At 38.1% G+C, this 16,039-nt stretch overlaps 2 protein-coding genes across 2 annotated transcripts in view; one reads left to right on the top strand and one right to left on the bottom strand.

Annotated features, from left to right (window-relative positions):
- The window catches only part of LOC120769344, a 40,810-nt gene extending 27,836 nt beyond the window's left edge, over nucleotides 1-12,974 (top strand). The window contains exon 2 of the mRNA XM_040096308.1: nucleotides 9,713-12,974. Coding sequence (XP_039952242.1) covers nucleotides 9,713-12,490 — 2,778 coding nt within the window. The 3' untranslated portion in view covers nucleotides 12,491-12,974. The remainder of the gene's footprint in view (nucleotides 1-9,712) is intronic.
- Nucleotides 12,975-14,925: 1,951 nt separating this feature from the next.
- On the bottom strand, nucleotides 14,926-15,748 carry LOC120766531 (metallo-beta-lactamase domain-containing protein 1). The gene has a single exon (XM_040092101.1). It carries the CDS (start codon nucleotides 15,681-15,683, stop codon nucleotides 14,988-14,990), a length of 696 nt encoding a protein of 231 aa, XP_039948035.1. The 5' UTR covers nucleotides 15,684-15,748; the 3' UTR covers nucleotides 14,926-14,987.
- Nucleotides 15,749-16,039: the final 291 nt, after the last annotated feature.

Genomic DNA, 16,039 nt, shown 5'->3' on the forward strand with positions numbered 1-16,039 from the left:
TGGCGTCGTTGTGCTTGGCTGCGTCTTTGAGCTTTTACGGCCAGTTTTTATTGCTGTTTTGTTTAGGGTTTTTCTTTGGATACACCAGCTGCAGGCAGACAATTCTTAGCGGCACTATGGTGCCACCAACACAAAGCATAAGTATATGCTATTGTTGCTTGATTTTTTATTGTCGGCATTAATGCTGTTGGCAGCAAACAACAACGTCTCGCCCTCAATTATGCCAAAGCCACCGCCGACAGCAGGCACTTTGCCAGCAGGAGAAATATGTATGTACATAATTTACTAAGCATGTACATAGTTAGTCAATGGCAGCCGCGTTGACCGAACGCTTTAAGAAGTTTTAGTTTTATCCGCGATTTTTAAGCGCTCCACGCGCTTGCTCCACTTCATGTGGAGTTAATGTATATATGTACATACATAATATATAATATACATATGTAAGTTGCCGAAAAATTTGCTGCTAACACATTGCAGTCTCTTAGTTATAAATTTGCAAAAATGTCCAAATATTTGCATGATTCAACTCTACCGTTTTTCGAATTAATTATACTGCAGCTTTTGTATATATTATAATTCACTTTTACTGCTGCCTAATGTTTACCGATATTGATTTTTATAATATGAACTGTTTACCATTTTGCTTCATTCCGCTATTTACTTCAAACGTAAACAAACGCTGCTCTTAACAATTAACAATCAGACCAAATCGTTTAATTATGTGCCAGTGATTGCCGATAATAATTTTTACACACACACACACTTAAACGCATGTATTTACATTCCACTACTGAATTCATTAACATTGTCATTTCGAAGGCATGCACACATATACATACATACATATGTTACCGGCGGCCGCACCGCAACATCTCACATTCAACAGCACTACTCATGCGTCTGTATGTAGAAATGTCTGTCTTGCAGCAAACACTTATACGCGCTGATGGGATTTCCTTAATTGCCACCACCTGTTTCGTCATCGTGCCATTTGTCTATGCTCTCTCTCAGTTTCGTTTTCAACAATGTGCTCATAAATTTAATCAGCTGTCAAAGTTGTGGTGCCTTGTCGTAGTTGGCTTTCCTGTTAAACATACAGACATTTGTATACTTAAAATACATACTCGTACATATATTAATGCCGTTATTGAATTCACAATGTGATGCGTAACATTAGCAATGTCATTAACAATAACAGCTACGAATCATATACATTTGTACATATGTATATAACAATGTAAACAAACTATGACGTTTGACTTTTCTTAAACGTCCAACATTAACAGCTGTTCTCTTGTTTATGCCTGTGTCACAAATTCGTTGAAAATATATAAAATTTTATTACCATATAATTAATGTGCGATTAATTAAGAGATTGTAGGCAAACACTCTGTCGCGATTTGAATTATTATTAAATTTTAATATTCGCAAAGCAGCAATGCCTGCAGTTGGCGTCGCGTAAGCACGTGCTTCTCAGGTGTTGTCTTGTTGCAGCCGAGCAACCGCCGGATTTTTTTAAATTTTATTTACGCGGCGAGAATTGTTCGAGTTCTGTTCGTTTGTTTACTTCTCTTCAATTGCATGACTTCATGCAGCGTTTTGCGGTTTATATAAGTTTGGTAGGAGTTATTTTACAAACTGTTACTGTTTTGCTTCTTCCATTTTGAGCTGTCAAAATTTTATTTGCTAGAGGTGTGCATTTGTCGCTTTTTGTCATTTATTTAATGTCGAGTAAGTGCGTAATTTGTTAAAAATTATTACAATTTACTTGATTCGAATAAAATTATACTTTACTAAAGAAAAATTTATGCTTTTATTGAAGTGTAAAATTATAACCACTATTTGATAAATTCATTAGGCACACATAATCAACTTTAAGCGCACAGACATTAGCTTGCTAAGAGCAATTAATGACAACTGCAATAGCTAGCAACATGTTGCGGGTCAAAATGCACCTTACACAGATATGTAAGTATGTACATATATCACCTGCCACGTGTAGCTCGCAACTACTTAAATGTACTATTCACATTTTTCTGGCCGCAAACTTTTCATGACTCAATGACAGCTTATGGAGCATTTTACATACAATGTAATGACGTGCCAAATATTACTTACATATATACATACATACATATATCTTTACACGATTCCGGCCCTTTACTTTTCAACGCTTTTGTATTTTTATTTACTTTTATTTTATTTCGCTTGAATTTACAACGACAAGCGTTGCCATCGCGCTTACTTGCGACGGCGCAGAAACAACCCAAACCCTTTCAATACATCATTTCTTGTTTGTGCTCGGTTCAATCCTCTTTTATCGCCGCTGCGATATGACAAATTTATGCAACGACCTTCAAAAGATTTGACGTCTACGCCGGTGTGTCTCTCTCGCCGACGTTAACTTGAAGGCGCAAGGTAGTCATTATAATTGGTGTGAGAATTATTTATCTTTCTTTTATTTTAAATACTATGGCTCTCCGTCAACGCTTTTGTCTTGCTTGCGCCATCATCACTGGTGCAGTTTATAGTGTGTGCACTTCCTTTTTTCGCATAGTTTCCCAACTAGTCATGTTGTTGAGTTTTGCAATGTCTTTGTCGTCGTTGCTTTTTTTTTTAACAAAAACAAGAAAAGAAAAAACACTTGTGGCCGTACATACTTATATAAAGTGTAGTGAACGTGCTTAAGAGCTTCATTTGAGAGTGGGAGAGCATGCAATTGGTGTGTAGGTGCCTGAATGTATGTGTGTGCATGTGTAAGTGAAGAGCGAGATTTCACTTCCTTTAATTACATTTTTCTTTCCGGGTTATTGACTTGGTCGCTGCGCTCACAACTAGCGCCCACACAACATTCATTGACAAAAATGAAAGTATTGCAAACAATGTTGAGAATAACAACAATTACTACAACAATATGTAACAACTATATTTTTGAGCGTTATTTGGTAAACAAAAAACAGTTGTAAAAATAATATAATTGTCCAAAGTACGACGATTTGTTGGCAGCGAGAGTTTAAGATACATGCTTGAGTATACACATACATTTTTATATATGTATGTATGTACATATGTATGTACACTGTATGTATGTAGGTATAGCTTGTGCCAAAGAGTCATTAAAATATTAATTTATATTGTGACGCGCCAGTTTTTAACTTTTTTCGGTCAACTCACTCTGTGGCGAAACGCGCGGAAGTAGTAAACATTGGTCTGAGCACTTCAGTAACAGTTATTAATGAAGCTGCTTGTTTGTTTGTATGTCTGACATTAAACGCCGATTAGGCAGCTTTTTCCTTGCTTATAAACCATTCATAAAATTTGCGGCTTAAATTCTTTTTTGTTTCTTTGCGAACTTTGCGCTCGCACTCTTCAAGCAACACGAAGTTTTCTTGCATACATATGTATATACATACATACATACATACATATATACATATGTATGTACATATTTTTTGCTTTTTAGGCTTTTTTATGTTTATTATTATCTACTAAAATTTTTGGTTGAATTTGCATTGTTTACTTTTGTGCAGCTTTGCCAAAGCGGCGCAGAACTTGACAGTTGTTGAAGTAAATTCATTCACCCCCGACAATACTTGTTTTCAATACAACAAAAGCAATTGCAGTTTTAGAAACAAAAATATACATCTGTATGTACATACATACATACATATATTTCTTTTACTGTTGTGCTTTTTACTATTGTTCATGTACGTATGTTTGTGTGTGTATGGCAGCGCGTAATGCTACCCTTGAAAAATTGTACAATTTTCGTTTTGTTATTGCACTTACTGAAACGGGATGCATGCCGAGATGCCTGCAAAGATAATAGCTGAGGGTGGGATGCTGCTCGTACGAAAGCTTGTTGGGAGTGTGTGTGACGTCGTAGTAAGTGCAGAACACGTGCGCCAAAAATTGCTTTTTATTGTGCTCTCCTGTGCTTGGTGCTACGATTGTGGCCTACGCTTTTGATAGCTACTTGCGCCTCCATACATACAGACATACATACATATGGTATATGTAAGCTATTCTTATTATTTTTTATTTTTGAGCTGCAGTCGCGTGAATATGCGCGCCGATGATGTCTGGTCGTGCAGCAATAAATCAGCGTGAATCAGGAGGGCAGACACATAAAGATGGGCATACTTATGTATGTATGCACATGCATACTGGTGCGTAGTCACATTTGTTGCATGCATATATGTATGAATTTATGGGTGTGTGTGTTTGTTTGTATTAAAGAGAATTCCGCAATGTCATCAGCGTCTTCAACTGCGCTTATTTCATGCTTTTTTTATTTTTGCAAGACTTATTCATGCTACATACATACGTAGTATGTATGTCCATAAATGTTTACAAACTTATAGCAAAAATTAAGAATTTCATTGAGCTGACTCGACCACAGTTGCTCTGGAGAATGTGGAACCGCCACGAGCTGTGGGTAAACCCTTATTACAAAATCACTTAGAACTCTATAGTCTTGTCATGGCAAGCAAAAAATCGCCAGCGATTCGCAATAAACGCTGTGACTCAGCAATGACGCATATCAGGCGGTAGCGAGGAAATAAATACAAATAAAAACCGCGAAACAAAAAGCACAAATATTGAGAAATAATATGAGAAAGAACTTCAAGTGAAGCAAATAAACGATATTTACACATATTTATAGGAGTATGTGCATATACATACATATGTATGTATGTACATATGTGTACATGCGAAGGTGTGCACAAGAATTGCGAAACGGATGAGGAATTGTGTGGAGAAATAATCGGGTGTGAAGGGAATAAATACGATAAAAGCATACAAATGAGAATAAAAGTAACAAAAATTTATGAAAATGAAAAATATAAAAAAATGGAAAATTATAAAAATACGAAATATAAAAACAAAAATAAAAATAAAATACATAAAAAAATATGCAAAATAAAAAATACAAAAATAAAATAATTGAAAATAAATAAAAAATAAAAGTATAGAACTAAAAGTATTCAAAAATAAAGTAAACCATTCAAAAAATAAAACAAAAATAAAATAGTAAAATATAAAGCAAATGTTCATATATTCTCATTGAAAATTGGTTTTCTTCATATGCATAAATTATAAATATGTATGTATGTATGTATCTTTATAAAAAATAATGAAACTTTATATTATAAATGAGTTATAAATAAAATAATATTATTAAAATCGAAAATAAAAATAAAATTAAAAAAATAAAGAAAAGATAATGTAAGCATAAAATAAAACAAAAAAAATAAGCAATAAAAAACATTTTTTTTTAATTTATAAAACTAAATAATAATTATATAATGCTTTTACAATATTTTTATGTATGTACATATGTATGTGTGTATGAATGATTAAGAAATAAAAAACTAAATTCAATTAATTAATAAAAATGAAGACAAAATAAAGTTTTATAAAAAATAAAAAAGTATTATAATAAAAAAATAAATATAAGTAACGCAGAAAACTATACAAATAAAAAAACCAATAAAACGTATTTTAAAAAATATGTAAATGATACCACAATGATATAAAGATATAAAAAAGAAAAAACAATTTAAATAATATTTTTAAACACATAAAAAATAATATTACAAAAAAAAATAAATAAATTCATAAAACTAATCAAAAATGTGTCATAAAAAATAATATAAATATAAATTTAAAAATTCAATATACTTTGCATAATATAAAAGCTGTTAGCTCTAGCATTTTCTACCAACAGCCTAAATCAGCGCCAAATACTTGTATAAATCCACACTAATCACTTCCCACTGGCAACAACACTAAAACTAAATACAGCAATTGTGTTAATGCACTCCGCAGTGACATCGAAACAAACCTCGACCCAAAAGTCGCAAAGGCACCAAAGAAAAAGTCAACAAATGACGACTAGCAGAGTATGTATGTATGTATGTACGCGTGTTCGTTAGTTAGCCAACAAACTAAGTGCAGGCAACAACAATGAGTTCAAACGCTAAAGAACGCTTAGCCGCACCCACCCACCAGCGAGCATAAATATACAAACTTTAATTCAGATGCAACCACACCTCAGCAACACTTGGCTTCAGTTCTCATTTTGTATATATGTACATATTTTGGGGAACGACGCACCACAGTAAACACAAAATATACATATGTATGTATGTACATATGTAAAAAAAAACAAGAAAAAGTCTCAATATTTTAGCTACACACTTTTAACTTCAACGCCGTCAGTGCTATCGTCTTCGCCATCGAGAATACACCAAGTAAACAAGAAATGCTTCGAAAAAATTCAAGCACGCACATATGAACACATACGCACACACACACACACATACATATGTATAAGCAAGAAATGTAGCATTCTAAAAAGCAGGAAAAGAAAAAATGAAAATAAATTCGAGTAAATTTCGAATAGCAGCGGCAGCTATCAACAATAGCAACAAGGCAACAAGGCAATGCAAAGCAAAGCAAACGAAAATGGAGCGTGGGCACCACACCAGCAGCGGCTATATGTAGTTGGCGTTGGCGCTGCAAATTGAACCTGAAAATAAACCAAGAAACGACTGTTGGCGAGAGAAATTTTTCTATGTCAGCAGCAATGACTACATGCTTGAGTCATATGCACATACAAACATACCTACATATGTACATGTATACATGCGTTCATATGAATATGCATACTGTTGCTGTGCGATCATGCCACTTATGGCGCGCTGTTGTGCGACCGGCAATAATATAGCCTACATATACATATATATATGTATGTATGTGCGCTTGATTTTGCTGAGAAAGCATTGGTACGTCGAGGAAAAATTATCTGATCAACACTGTCGAAATTGCGGCTTTTAGAATATCGAAGACATATTTTCGTATGTACATATGTATGTAGAATTTATGAGATACACACATACATACATACATATATAACACTATATAAAAAGCTTAGCTTTAGAACACATGGTTGTAACTTCAGTAAAGCTACAAAGCAGTTTTATAATTCAAAAAATATATTTTAAAATTACAGTTTTTGAAATTAATTTATAAAATAAACTTAATAAACCTAAAAGCTTTGTCGATTTTGTTATGCCAGTACAAACTCTTATCTACAAAAGACACAAAAGCTGCAAAAAAGCTCCAAAAAGCTTTTCTTCATGGCGCCGCTATAAGAACACATCAAACCATTTGGAATATTTTGAATTTAAAGTAAGCTGAAAATGCAGCATTTACTTCCTCTTCTGCATAAAAATTACAGCTGAGCGTTGAAGAACACACTCCAGCTGTTCGCAACATATTGTCAAGCACAAGCAGGCCTACAAACTCAGCGACATGCATACATATGTATGCGTATTGTACATACAAACATACTGTATATTCTTATAAGTAATAACGACATATGGAGTAGACGCACAAGCACTTCAGCTGCACAATTCCAAACTGGCAAACATGCACACAAACAGACTTAAGCAATGACAAGGCAAATGCTTTCCTCTGTAATCCATAGCAGCGGCAACGATGAGGGCGGCAAGAACGTCATACATGCCGGCGTGTACCCTCTTCAACATTTCCAGAATGCATGCTTAAGTACGACGACGTACCGCAGCACTAAACGGACGGTCGTTCGCTGCATAAACACACACATATACATACATACATACATACATCGGTACACATTTGTTTGCGTCTGTCAGTCTTCCTTATTTTGGGTTTCATTCATTTCATTTCGGGTTTCATGGAAGCGCACAAACAACCGACCAACCGTCCAACGTGCAACATCAATGCCGCCACTATCACCACCACCACCACCACTATTACCAAAAAGGGAACGTACAGACCGAGCGCACCGAACGAAAAACACATTTATAAATATCAGATGCCAGCCGCCAGTGCGTCGCATTTCGTATAAATGCAACCAGACGCGCGCATTCATTTCTACGGCGAAAGGACGGACGAACGTGCGGACGGTGGGAGCAGCGGCAACGACGACAACGACAAGGAACGTTGATTGTGAGGCACGGCGACGTTAAAATAATTTTCTAAAAATACACGAAGTGTATGCATGCCAGCCAACAGGCAAGCAGGCAAGCAAGCGGCCAGCAGCAGACAGAATAAGGTAGGGAGCGTACGCTGAAAAGCAGAATACACGACAGCAGACGACGTACATTGCAACGGCAGTTGTTTTTCTTATTTGTTGTTGTTATTGTTTTGTTATGCAGCGGCTTGCGTAGAGTCGTGTCGAGTCGAGCGGAGGGCACAGCGCATATGACATTTTAGCAAGCACCGGCAAAATAGCGCACGTTTCATATGCGCTGCATCGAAGGGATGAAATGGCAGCAACTTCCACCACCACATTAACACCGATTGTCGTCCTCTGAATATCGCTAGGCAGCTCAATTCCCTTCGTTAGCACCACCGTCAACGTCACTTTCACAGGCGAAATGCACGTGCAACCCGGGTGTATTTGTATTTACAGATGTGCGCTGAAGCAAGCACTGAGTCAGAGTTTTTAACAGCGCAACAAAAAAAAAAATAGAAAAGCGAAGCATAAAAGCAGGAACCGGGATGCACCCTTATGTTGTATTTGTTGCGTCGCTATACATGCGTGAAAATATATGGGTCCGGTTTGGAGTATCTGCTTGTGTGCGCGTACGGCGGATAGGACAGCATCAACGACGACGACGACAAATGTCTGGCTAAGTGTCTGCAAGCGACCAGTTGACAGTTGGCTGCTGTTTCCTGTGTCTCACTTGACACCTTGCTTGGGGGTGTGTGTGGCGGAAGCAAGCTTTGAGAATAGCGCTAGTAGGCGGGTTAACAACTCAAATGTGGAATAACCACAGCCCCAGCAGCAACGTGCAAGGCCGGTACTTCATGGAAAGCTGAGCTTGGTGATTATTTTTGGATACCCTTTAGATTTCTAGCACTTGTAGCGAAGGATCGAACATTTTGCATAAGCAGATTTAATTCTTTCGATGAACTAGTAAGCGAGGGTCTCTCAGAGCTTCCCTTACCTGTAAAAAGTCGCATAAACGCTTTAAATCAGTGTTCCGATCAAACAATCGATTTTTTTATACAGTAATTTCATGCTTCTCTATGCGCTTTTTGTCCCTCCCGCTACTTACGATCATATCTACTCACATTTAACGTAGTATAAACTCTTCACCTCAACTTGGACATTTGCTCCGAAGACCTCGGAAGTTCGCACAGTGCGAGAATCTAATATAAGTGTATACTTTTCTGTCCTGATTGTCTTTGTCTCGGTTTTTTTCATTTTAAAGCAAACGGCAGGAGTTGCAGATAATTTTCGCTTTAGCGCGTCAGGATGTGGCACAAACCGGCAGAGTGGGCTAGAGCGTTGTAGATAGAGTTATAATAGTTTGTGTAATGCATTTGTATCTTACATCTTTTAATACCGTTAGAGTGAGCACGATTTTGAAAATGTTGCCGTTGTTGGCAAAATTTGTGAGTTGGGTCTTACGGAGACATCACAATGGTGAGGTGAGTGGTCGCCTACGTTGAGAAGTGACACTTTGAAATAATTTATGCGTTGTTTGGTGTTTGAACTGGACTTTTCAATATTTCAAATGAGTTTGAATTCAAAAGTCCTTAAAATAGTTTTACGGTTGTGATCAGCAAGTAATTTTTAAAATTTTCAAATTTTAAATTTAGTACTACATTCCTCAATCAAAACTAATATTAAACTCTCTTCTTTTGCTTACAGGTTAATTCAGCAATGGGTCTACAAGCTACAGCCGCTACCAAGCGGAAACATGAGATTACATTCGATGCCAAGGATGCTAATACATATACTAACAGTCCGCCACCACTGAAGACAGGCAAATGGTCAATTAATAATAACAACTACATCGAAGCCATTGAGGAGCAGCAACTGAATGGCAGCAATATAAAAGATACAAACGCCAGTTTACGCACACTAACGAATAGTGCAGCAGAGAGCACGAAAAGCACAACAACAACAACAGTGAATAGCAATAATAATAGTATTAATAGCAGCACTAACGGCCTCCACAATAGTATTAGCAATGGTAAAGAAGTTACTAAAATCGCTGAGCACACGAGCGGTCCAACTGCAGCCACCACAATAGCAACATTGCCCTCCATGGTCGCCACGCTGCTGCCTATGTCCAGTGAAATGGCTGCCACCACGCCATTGCCACCAACCTCCACCACACCCGTACCAGAAGACAGTATTGCCAAGTTGGAGGAGGTCGCGGCCGTGCCCTGTTGTGAGCCCTGGACTAATGCGGCGACAGAACCGGTCGATTGCATTTCCAAATTGCAGGCTGTTGCAGTGCCGAGTGATCCATGGGGTAGCATTGCGACACGTTCCACTTTGGCGACAACACTTCTCAGCGCCGATGAGTTAGATGATGACGATGATGATTTCGAGGATGACTATGAAGAGGAGGAGAGCATAATACCGACATATTGTCCACTGCGTTATCATACTTTTCCACCGCCACCAGCAGCGAACACGACAACGCATCAACAACAGCGACTTGGCAGTTATGCGCCCGCGCCGCATGGTTATGGCTCGCGTCCCAACTACTACTCGGAGCCATATCCACAACAGAATTGTTCACGTACCGGCAGTCCGCAACATATGCGTATGGCTGGCAGCAATGGTTTCACACAATGGCAGAGCACAAACGGTCCCTCCGGTGGCGGTCAGCAATTTTATGTGCCACCCGAAGCGGCATACCCGCCGCCACAGCAACAGACACCACAACCGCCACAACAGCAGCAGACAATACGTTGTGCAGAGAATGGTAAATCGTATTTAGAGTTGGGCTGTAGCAGTCCGCCGCCACATGTGAATAGTTCGCCTGTTGTGCCACCACCGCCCTTCGGCAATCTGCATGTGACCGCCGCGAATCTCGACGCGCGTCATCCTTTAAAACGTTGCTGTGATGGGCGTGGCACATGGTGCAATACAAATAAGAATTGCTACAAGGATCTGCGTCTGAAGATACGCAACCTATCCATGTTTAAGTTGTCGCGCTTCCGACAAGTATCCGAACAGTCACTCTATCGCTCGGTGCTAATATGCAATACACTGAAACGCATCGATCGCGAAATCGAAACAGAAGCTAAGGAGATGCATCAAGCAGCGGCGCAGGCAGCTGCCGCACAACATCAATACCATCAGCATCTGCATCCGCCGCATCATTTGCAGCATCACTTGAATCCGCAACAGCCACCGCAACAGTTGTTGGTGCCACAGCAGCCACATACAATGCTACATCAGCAGCACCAGGACTATGCGCCGCCAGTGATGAACTGTGCGCGTCTCACCAACCTGGACTATCAGGTGCAACATCAGCCGCCAACACTGCTGCAACAACAGCCTCCGCAGCACTTCGCACAGCATCTGCCACATTATCAGAATCAGCAACCCGAACGGCTCGACACGCCGCCGCCATACCTGAGCGCACCCACACAGCACCTACAGAAACCCACAAGCGGCGGTTTTACACTCAACAATAGCATTAGTAGTATTAATGTAAATAACTGTGATTCTACAAATGGCGCAGCGGCAATACACCCTTACGACCACTATCCCTTCCGGGAATCGCAATCTGGACGCGCAACTCCATTTCCCTGCCAACCGGTAATGTCGTCGGCGCCGCCTTCAACAACACCAACCCCGGCGACGACGCAAACCCAGCTGCATACTGTTGCAACGACACTCAGTGCGTCCAATGCAACAACAGCAGCGCCCATGCAAAACGCTAGCTCAACGGCGGCGTTGACAAGCGCGTCAAGTAGCATTAGTACAACGTCACAAGTAACTACCGCCACGACGTCCATTGCCACCACCGATAACAGCGATTCTGGTTATGCGGACGATGATTCAACACGCTCCATCAACTGGAGTTCGGTGCTCAGCTTGTCGTCACAATCCGCGCTGGACCCACTCAACAACAACGACCTCTTCGCCATACTACCGCCTGCGTTATCGATAACCAGCCCAGCCACCGCGACACCAGTGCCCGTAACGGCCGCTTTAACAACGAACACCAGCGCGTCGGATAGCACAACGCAAGCGTCGGCTGTTGCCATTAGCGGCACCTTCACCACCGTGCAATCCACCTCGGTCTCTAGCAGTAGTGCCAACGCATCAACTACCAGCAGTAGCAGCAGTAGTGCAGCATACAACACATGTACCTCTTCGTCGACGGCAACATTCACCACGCTTTCGACCATCTCCTCGGCGACGCATTCGCTCACCTCATCGTATGTGAGTAGCATGAGCGCCAATGCAGCGGCCGCGTCGGCATCCTCCACATGGGAGTACGGTTTTCTCGATATGGAATTCGGTTTGGGCTCAGAATTCACCGAACTTGTGCCCAGTTGTAAACTGAATTCAGATGAGCTCTTCAAGAGCAGCCTAACACCAGTGGTGGCCGCATCACGTTATTCCTCCGTACATGACAATGAGCTGGAACAACCGGCACACATTATGGTCGGCAGTTAGTATCAATTGTAAAGCAGCGAAACAATGCAGGAGACGTGGTGCCGAGCTTTATACTACTGTGACGGCGGTACGTACTGCAACGCCAACAGGTGGCCTTGCTGGTGTTTATGACCGCTAATTGGGGCGCTGGACGCATGGTGCCCATGGAGAACATGGCATTCATTGTGGCGAGTAGCAGGCGCGCTAAGCCACTGAGCAACAAGCAGCGGGAACACATAACAGCCGAAAATATGTGAAAACACATTGTACGAGTGTATGTACATACATACATGAGAGCAATGTGGGAGTGAGCGCAGCGCTTCGGCGCTGTTTTACTAGCATATACATATGTACATATATTTATTAGAAATGTAAAACCATATATGCTTCTTTGTATTAGCGATTTTACTGCAAGCTAAATTAGTTCGCTTAAGTATGAAATGCTCAGGTTGTGACCTTTTTGTTTAAAAATTGTGAAAAAACTGTATGTGCAGCAAGTAGGGAGCATAAAGCAGCAGCTAAGGCGCATAGTTTGAAAAGAAATTGTCGCTTTTGCCATTAAAATGTACTTATTTGTGAATTAAAAATACTTAAGCTACCGCTAAAAAGTACTTAACTTACTATACTTTAAAACACATAATAACTAAAAGATATATTTATACAATTAGCAATATTTTAAAGGCAAGATTTATTTTGCAAACATTGCAAATGTGTGAAATATATCGATTATTGATTTTTGTTGATTTTATTTGTGAAATAATTCGCGCATATTTTTATTTTATACTTGAATTAATTCATTTTCTTTAAAAGATATTTTAAATTATTTCCAATTACAAGTTACGTGGGTACAAAAATTTCTTTCGAATTATGCGCCGAACAAATGCAGCTCTTGAAATCTTGTTAGAATAAATTGAGGAGAAATATATATTTATTTTTTTTTTTTCAAGAAAAAACATATGCTTATTGACTTTTTTGTGCAACTTTAAGCTTTAAAAAGCGGTTGCATTCAAAACTCAATAATCTTTGAAAACAAAATTTTTTAATTATCTTTTTTGACACTTCCGCAACTCAATTGCGTTAAAAACTTTTAAACTTTTTGGTTTATAAAGTTATTTTGTTGTATGTATCTAGGCAGTACAAAGACACATACAACGTTATAACTTTGGACTTCAAAGTTTTGCATTATTCTAAAATTTTACTTATGTATTTTGTTTATATACAAACATTCTTTAACGTTTTTTCACTCAAAACTGTACTACATACTCGTAAGGCACTATAGGAAAACTAGCTGAATTCTAAAATGTACATAATAAAGTACATAAGTTATATACGTATGTCGTAAATAAATTTTATAACGATGCAAAAACATACGTTGCACTGTATAAAATAAGATTTGGCATAATTCTTAATATGTAACTGCGTTTATGCAAACAAAATAAAATGTAGAATATCTTAAAGTAAAAATTCAAAACTCAAGCTTACGATCAAGAAACGAGTATGAAATCAACTAGAATATATTTACTACTCATATGTATTTTAAAAAATCATATGTGAGACTTATATGTATATAGTTGTAAAGAGTTCTTGTGTATATGTATCTATGTATATTTAAAGACAAATCCTTGTACAATACATAAAAGGTTATGTTTTGGCATTTACAATGTCACTACAAGTGCGAATTAAGGAATATGCAGATCTTCATGATAATGAAGGCAATTATTATTATTTCTATAGACTAATGATAAATATTATTAAAGTATATCATATTTTAGGCATAAGTATTAGTATTTTTATTTATAAATGGAACAAATATTAAGAAATTATAACTATAATATTTTATAAAAAGAAAGTATAAAAAATGTGGTGACAAAACAAGCAAAAGCATTGCAAATATATGAAAGATTTGTTTTTAAAATTTAACCATTTGACTTTCATTTAAATGGTTTTCGCTTTTCAGGGGATGAATACACGTAATTAGCTTATAAGTTGTTTTAGTAATTAATATCTGAAGGATATTTGGAGGAAATCTTGGATCTTAAAAATTATTTGAGGTTTGCATTGGGATCCAAGGTCTATTATGCCATATGTAGCATTAAAAGAGATGGTGAGAATCATGGGCTTTGACAATTAATCAATTGGTTCGATCAAGTGAACTGAAATGATAAACACAACAAATTGGTTCGCTAAAAAATATCATGCTCCCTTAAACAACGATTTGATTAAATCAATTGGGACATAAGTACATATGTATGTATTTCATAAATCTTTCAAGAAAATTTTAGCTTTTGCGGAACTTTAAAGGAATGAAGCGATATAATCCATATGTGTACGCATGTATGATATTCACATATTATAAAACAAAATATCTGATATTTGATAAAGTTCACTGACTCCAGTAGTACTCGTCGAAACTGTATGACAACCAGGATATTGTAGATATAACTAAAAAAATCGAACTAAATTTTCTAAAGCTATCATGCATTTGTTTTAATAAAATCTTTAAATATACATCGCAATGTTAGCGTTCATACTGCTTATTTGTATCGCTCGAATTCACTTGTTGTCGCAGTAGTTCCCTCATATTTTCTGTTACGGCAAAACCCTGACCATGACCTGGTATTATATAGTTGCACATCTCGATCATACGCAAGCGTTGTATTCGCTGAGATTCCTCATTTTCACTACCTGCCTCCAGCCAAATGGTTGGATCCATAATGTCCTCGACACGTTCGAATAAATCACCACAAACTCCTACAACTTCCCCCAGATTAGTGCCTCGCACCAATACCGACACACAATTGAGTGTGTGGCCTGGTGTGCGTACTACGACCACATCGTCTCCACACAATTGAAAAGGTTCCGAATCACCACGGGTTAATGGACATTCTAAATACTTGTCACGATTGGAGACACAAGCGCCCATAAAGTGCCATTGCGCTGAACGAAAGAGATAGTTACAGCCGGTATGATCGGAGTGACCATGTGTACAAACAACAACATGTATATCCTGTGGCTTGAGCCCATGTAAGTTTTGAAGGGCTTCGGTTAGTCGTTCTCCATCCCAGGCGGTGAGGGTATCAACGATAATGTTGCGTCCATTGCGTGTACGTATTAGAGTACAGGTGCAATTGGCCCGCATGGCGTTGGAATCATTGCTATCCGGTCTGGAATAACCCGTGAATAAGATATGAACATCATTTTCTTTAATACTCATTATACAGGGAAATGATTTCAGAATTATTATAAATTTTACTGGAGTAAAACACCAGCTGACGTTTGACAAAGACGATATCAATAGTGCCTGTGTCACTGAATAAACAAATATATCGAAACTTAATTTATCGAACTCTCGGCACAATTCTATAAATTTTATATACAAGTATAGATTTGAAATTTATAATTCTAAATTACTAACGTATGTACATACAAATTATTTAAAATTATTATTATTTCATTAAAATACATGGAGATACATATTTAATTTCGGATTTCTTTTTGTAATGATTACCACATATTCTTGAAAGAAGCTCACTCGATAATAAATCGATATATGCGGATAGTTTTACCCAC

This window comes from Bactrocera tryoni, chromosome 1, assembly GCF_016617805.1.
Source record: "Bactrocera tryoni isolate S06 chromosome 1, CSIRO_BtryS06_freeze2, whole genome shotgun sequence".
NCBI lineage: Eukaryota > Metazoa > Arthropoda > Insecta > Diptera > Tephritidae > Bactrocera > Bactrocera tryoni.

What these genes read in the sequence shown, in the direction of transcription:
- LOC120766531 (XM_040092101.1), bottom strand. Translation starts at nt 15,683, where the DNA reads ATGAGTATTAAAGAAAATGATGTTCATATCTTATTCACGGGTTATTCC.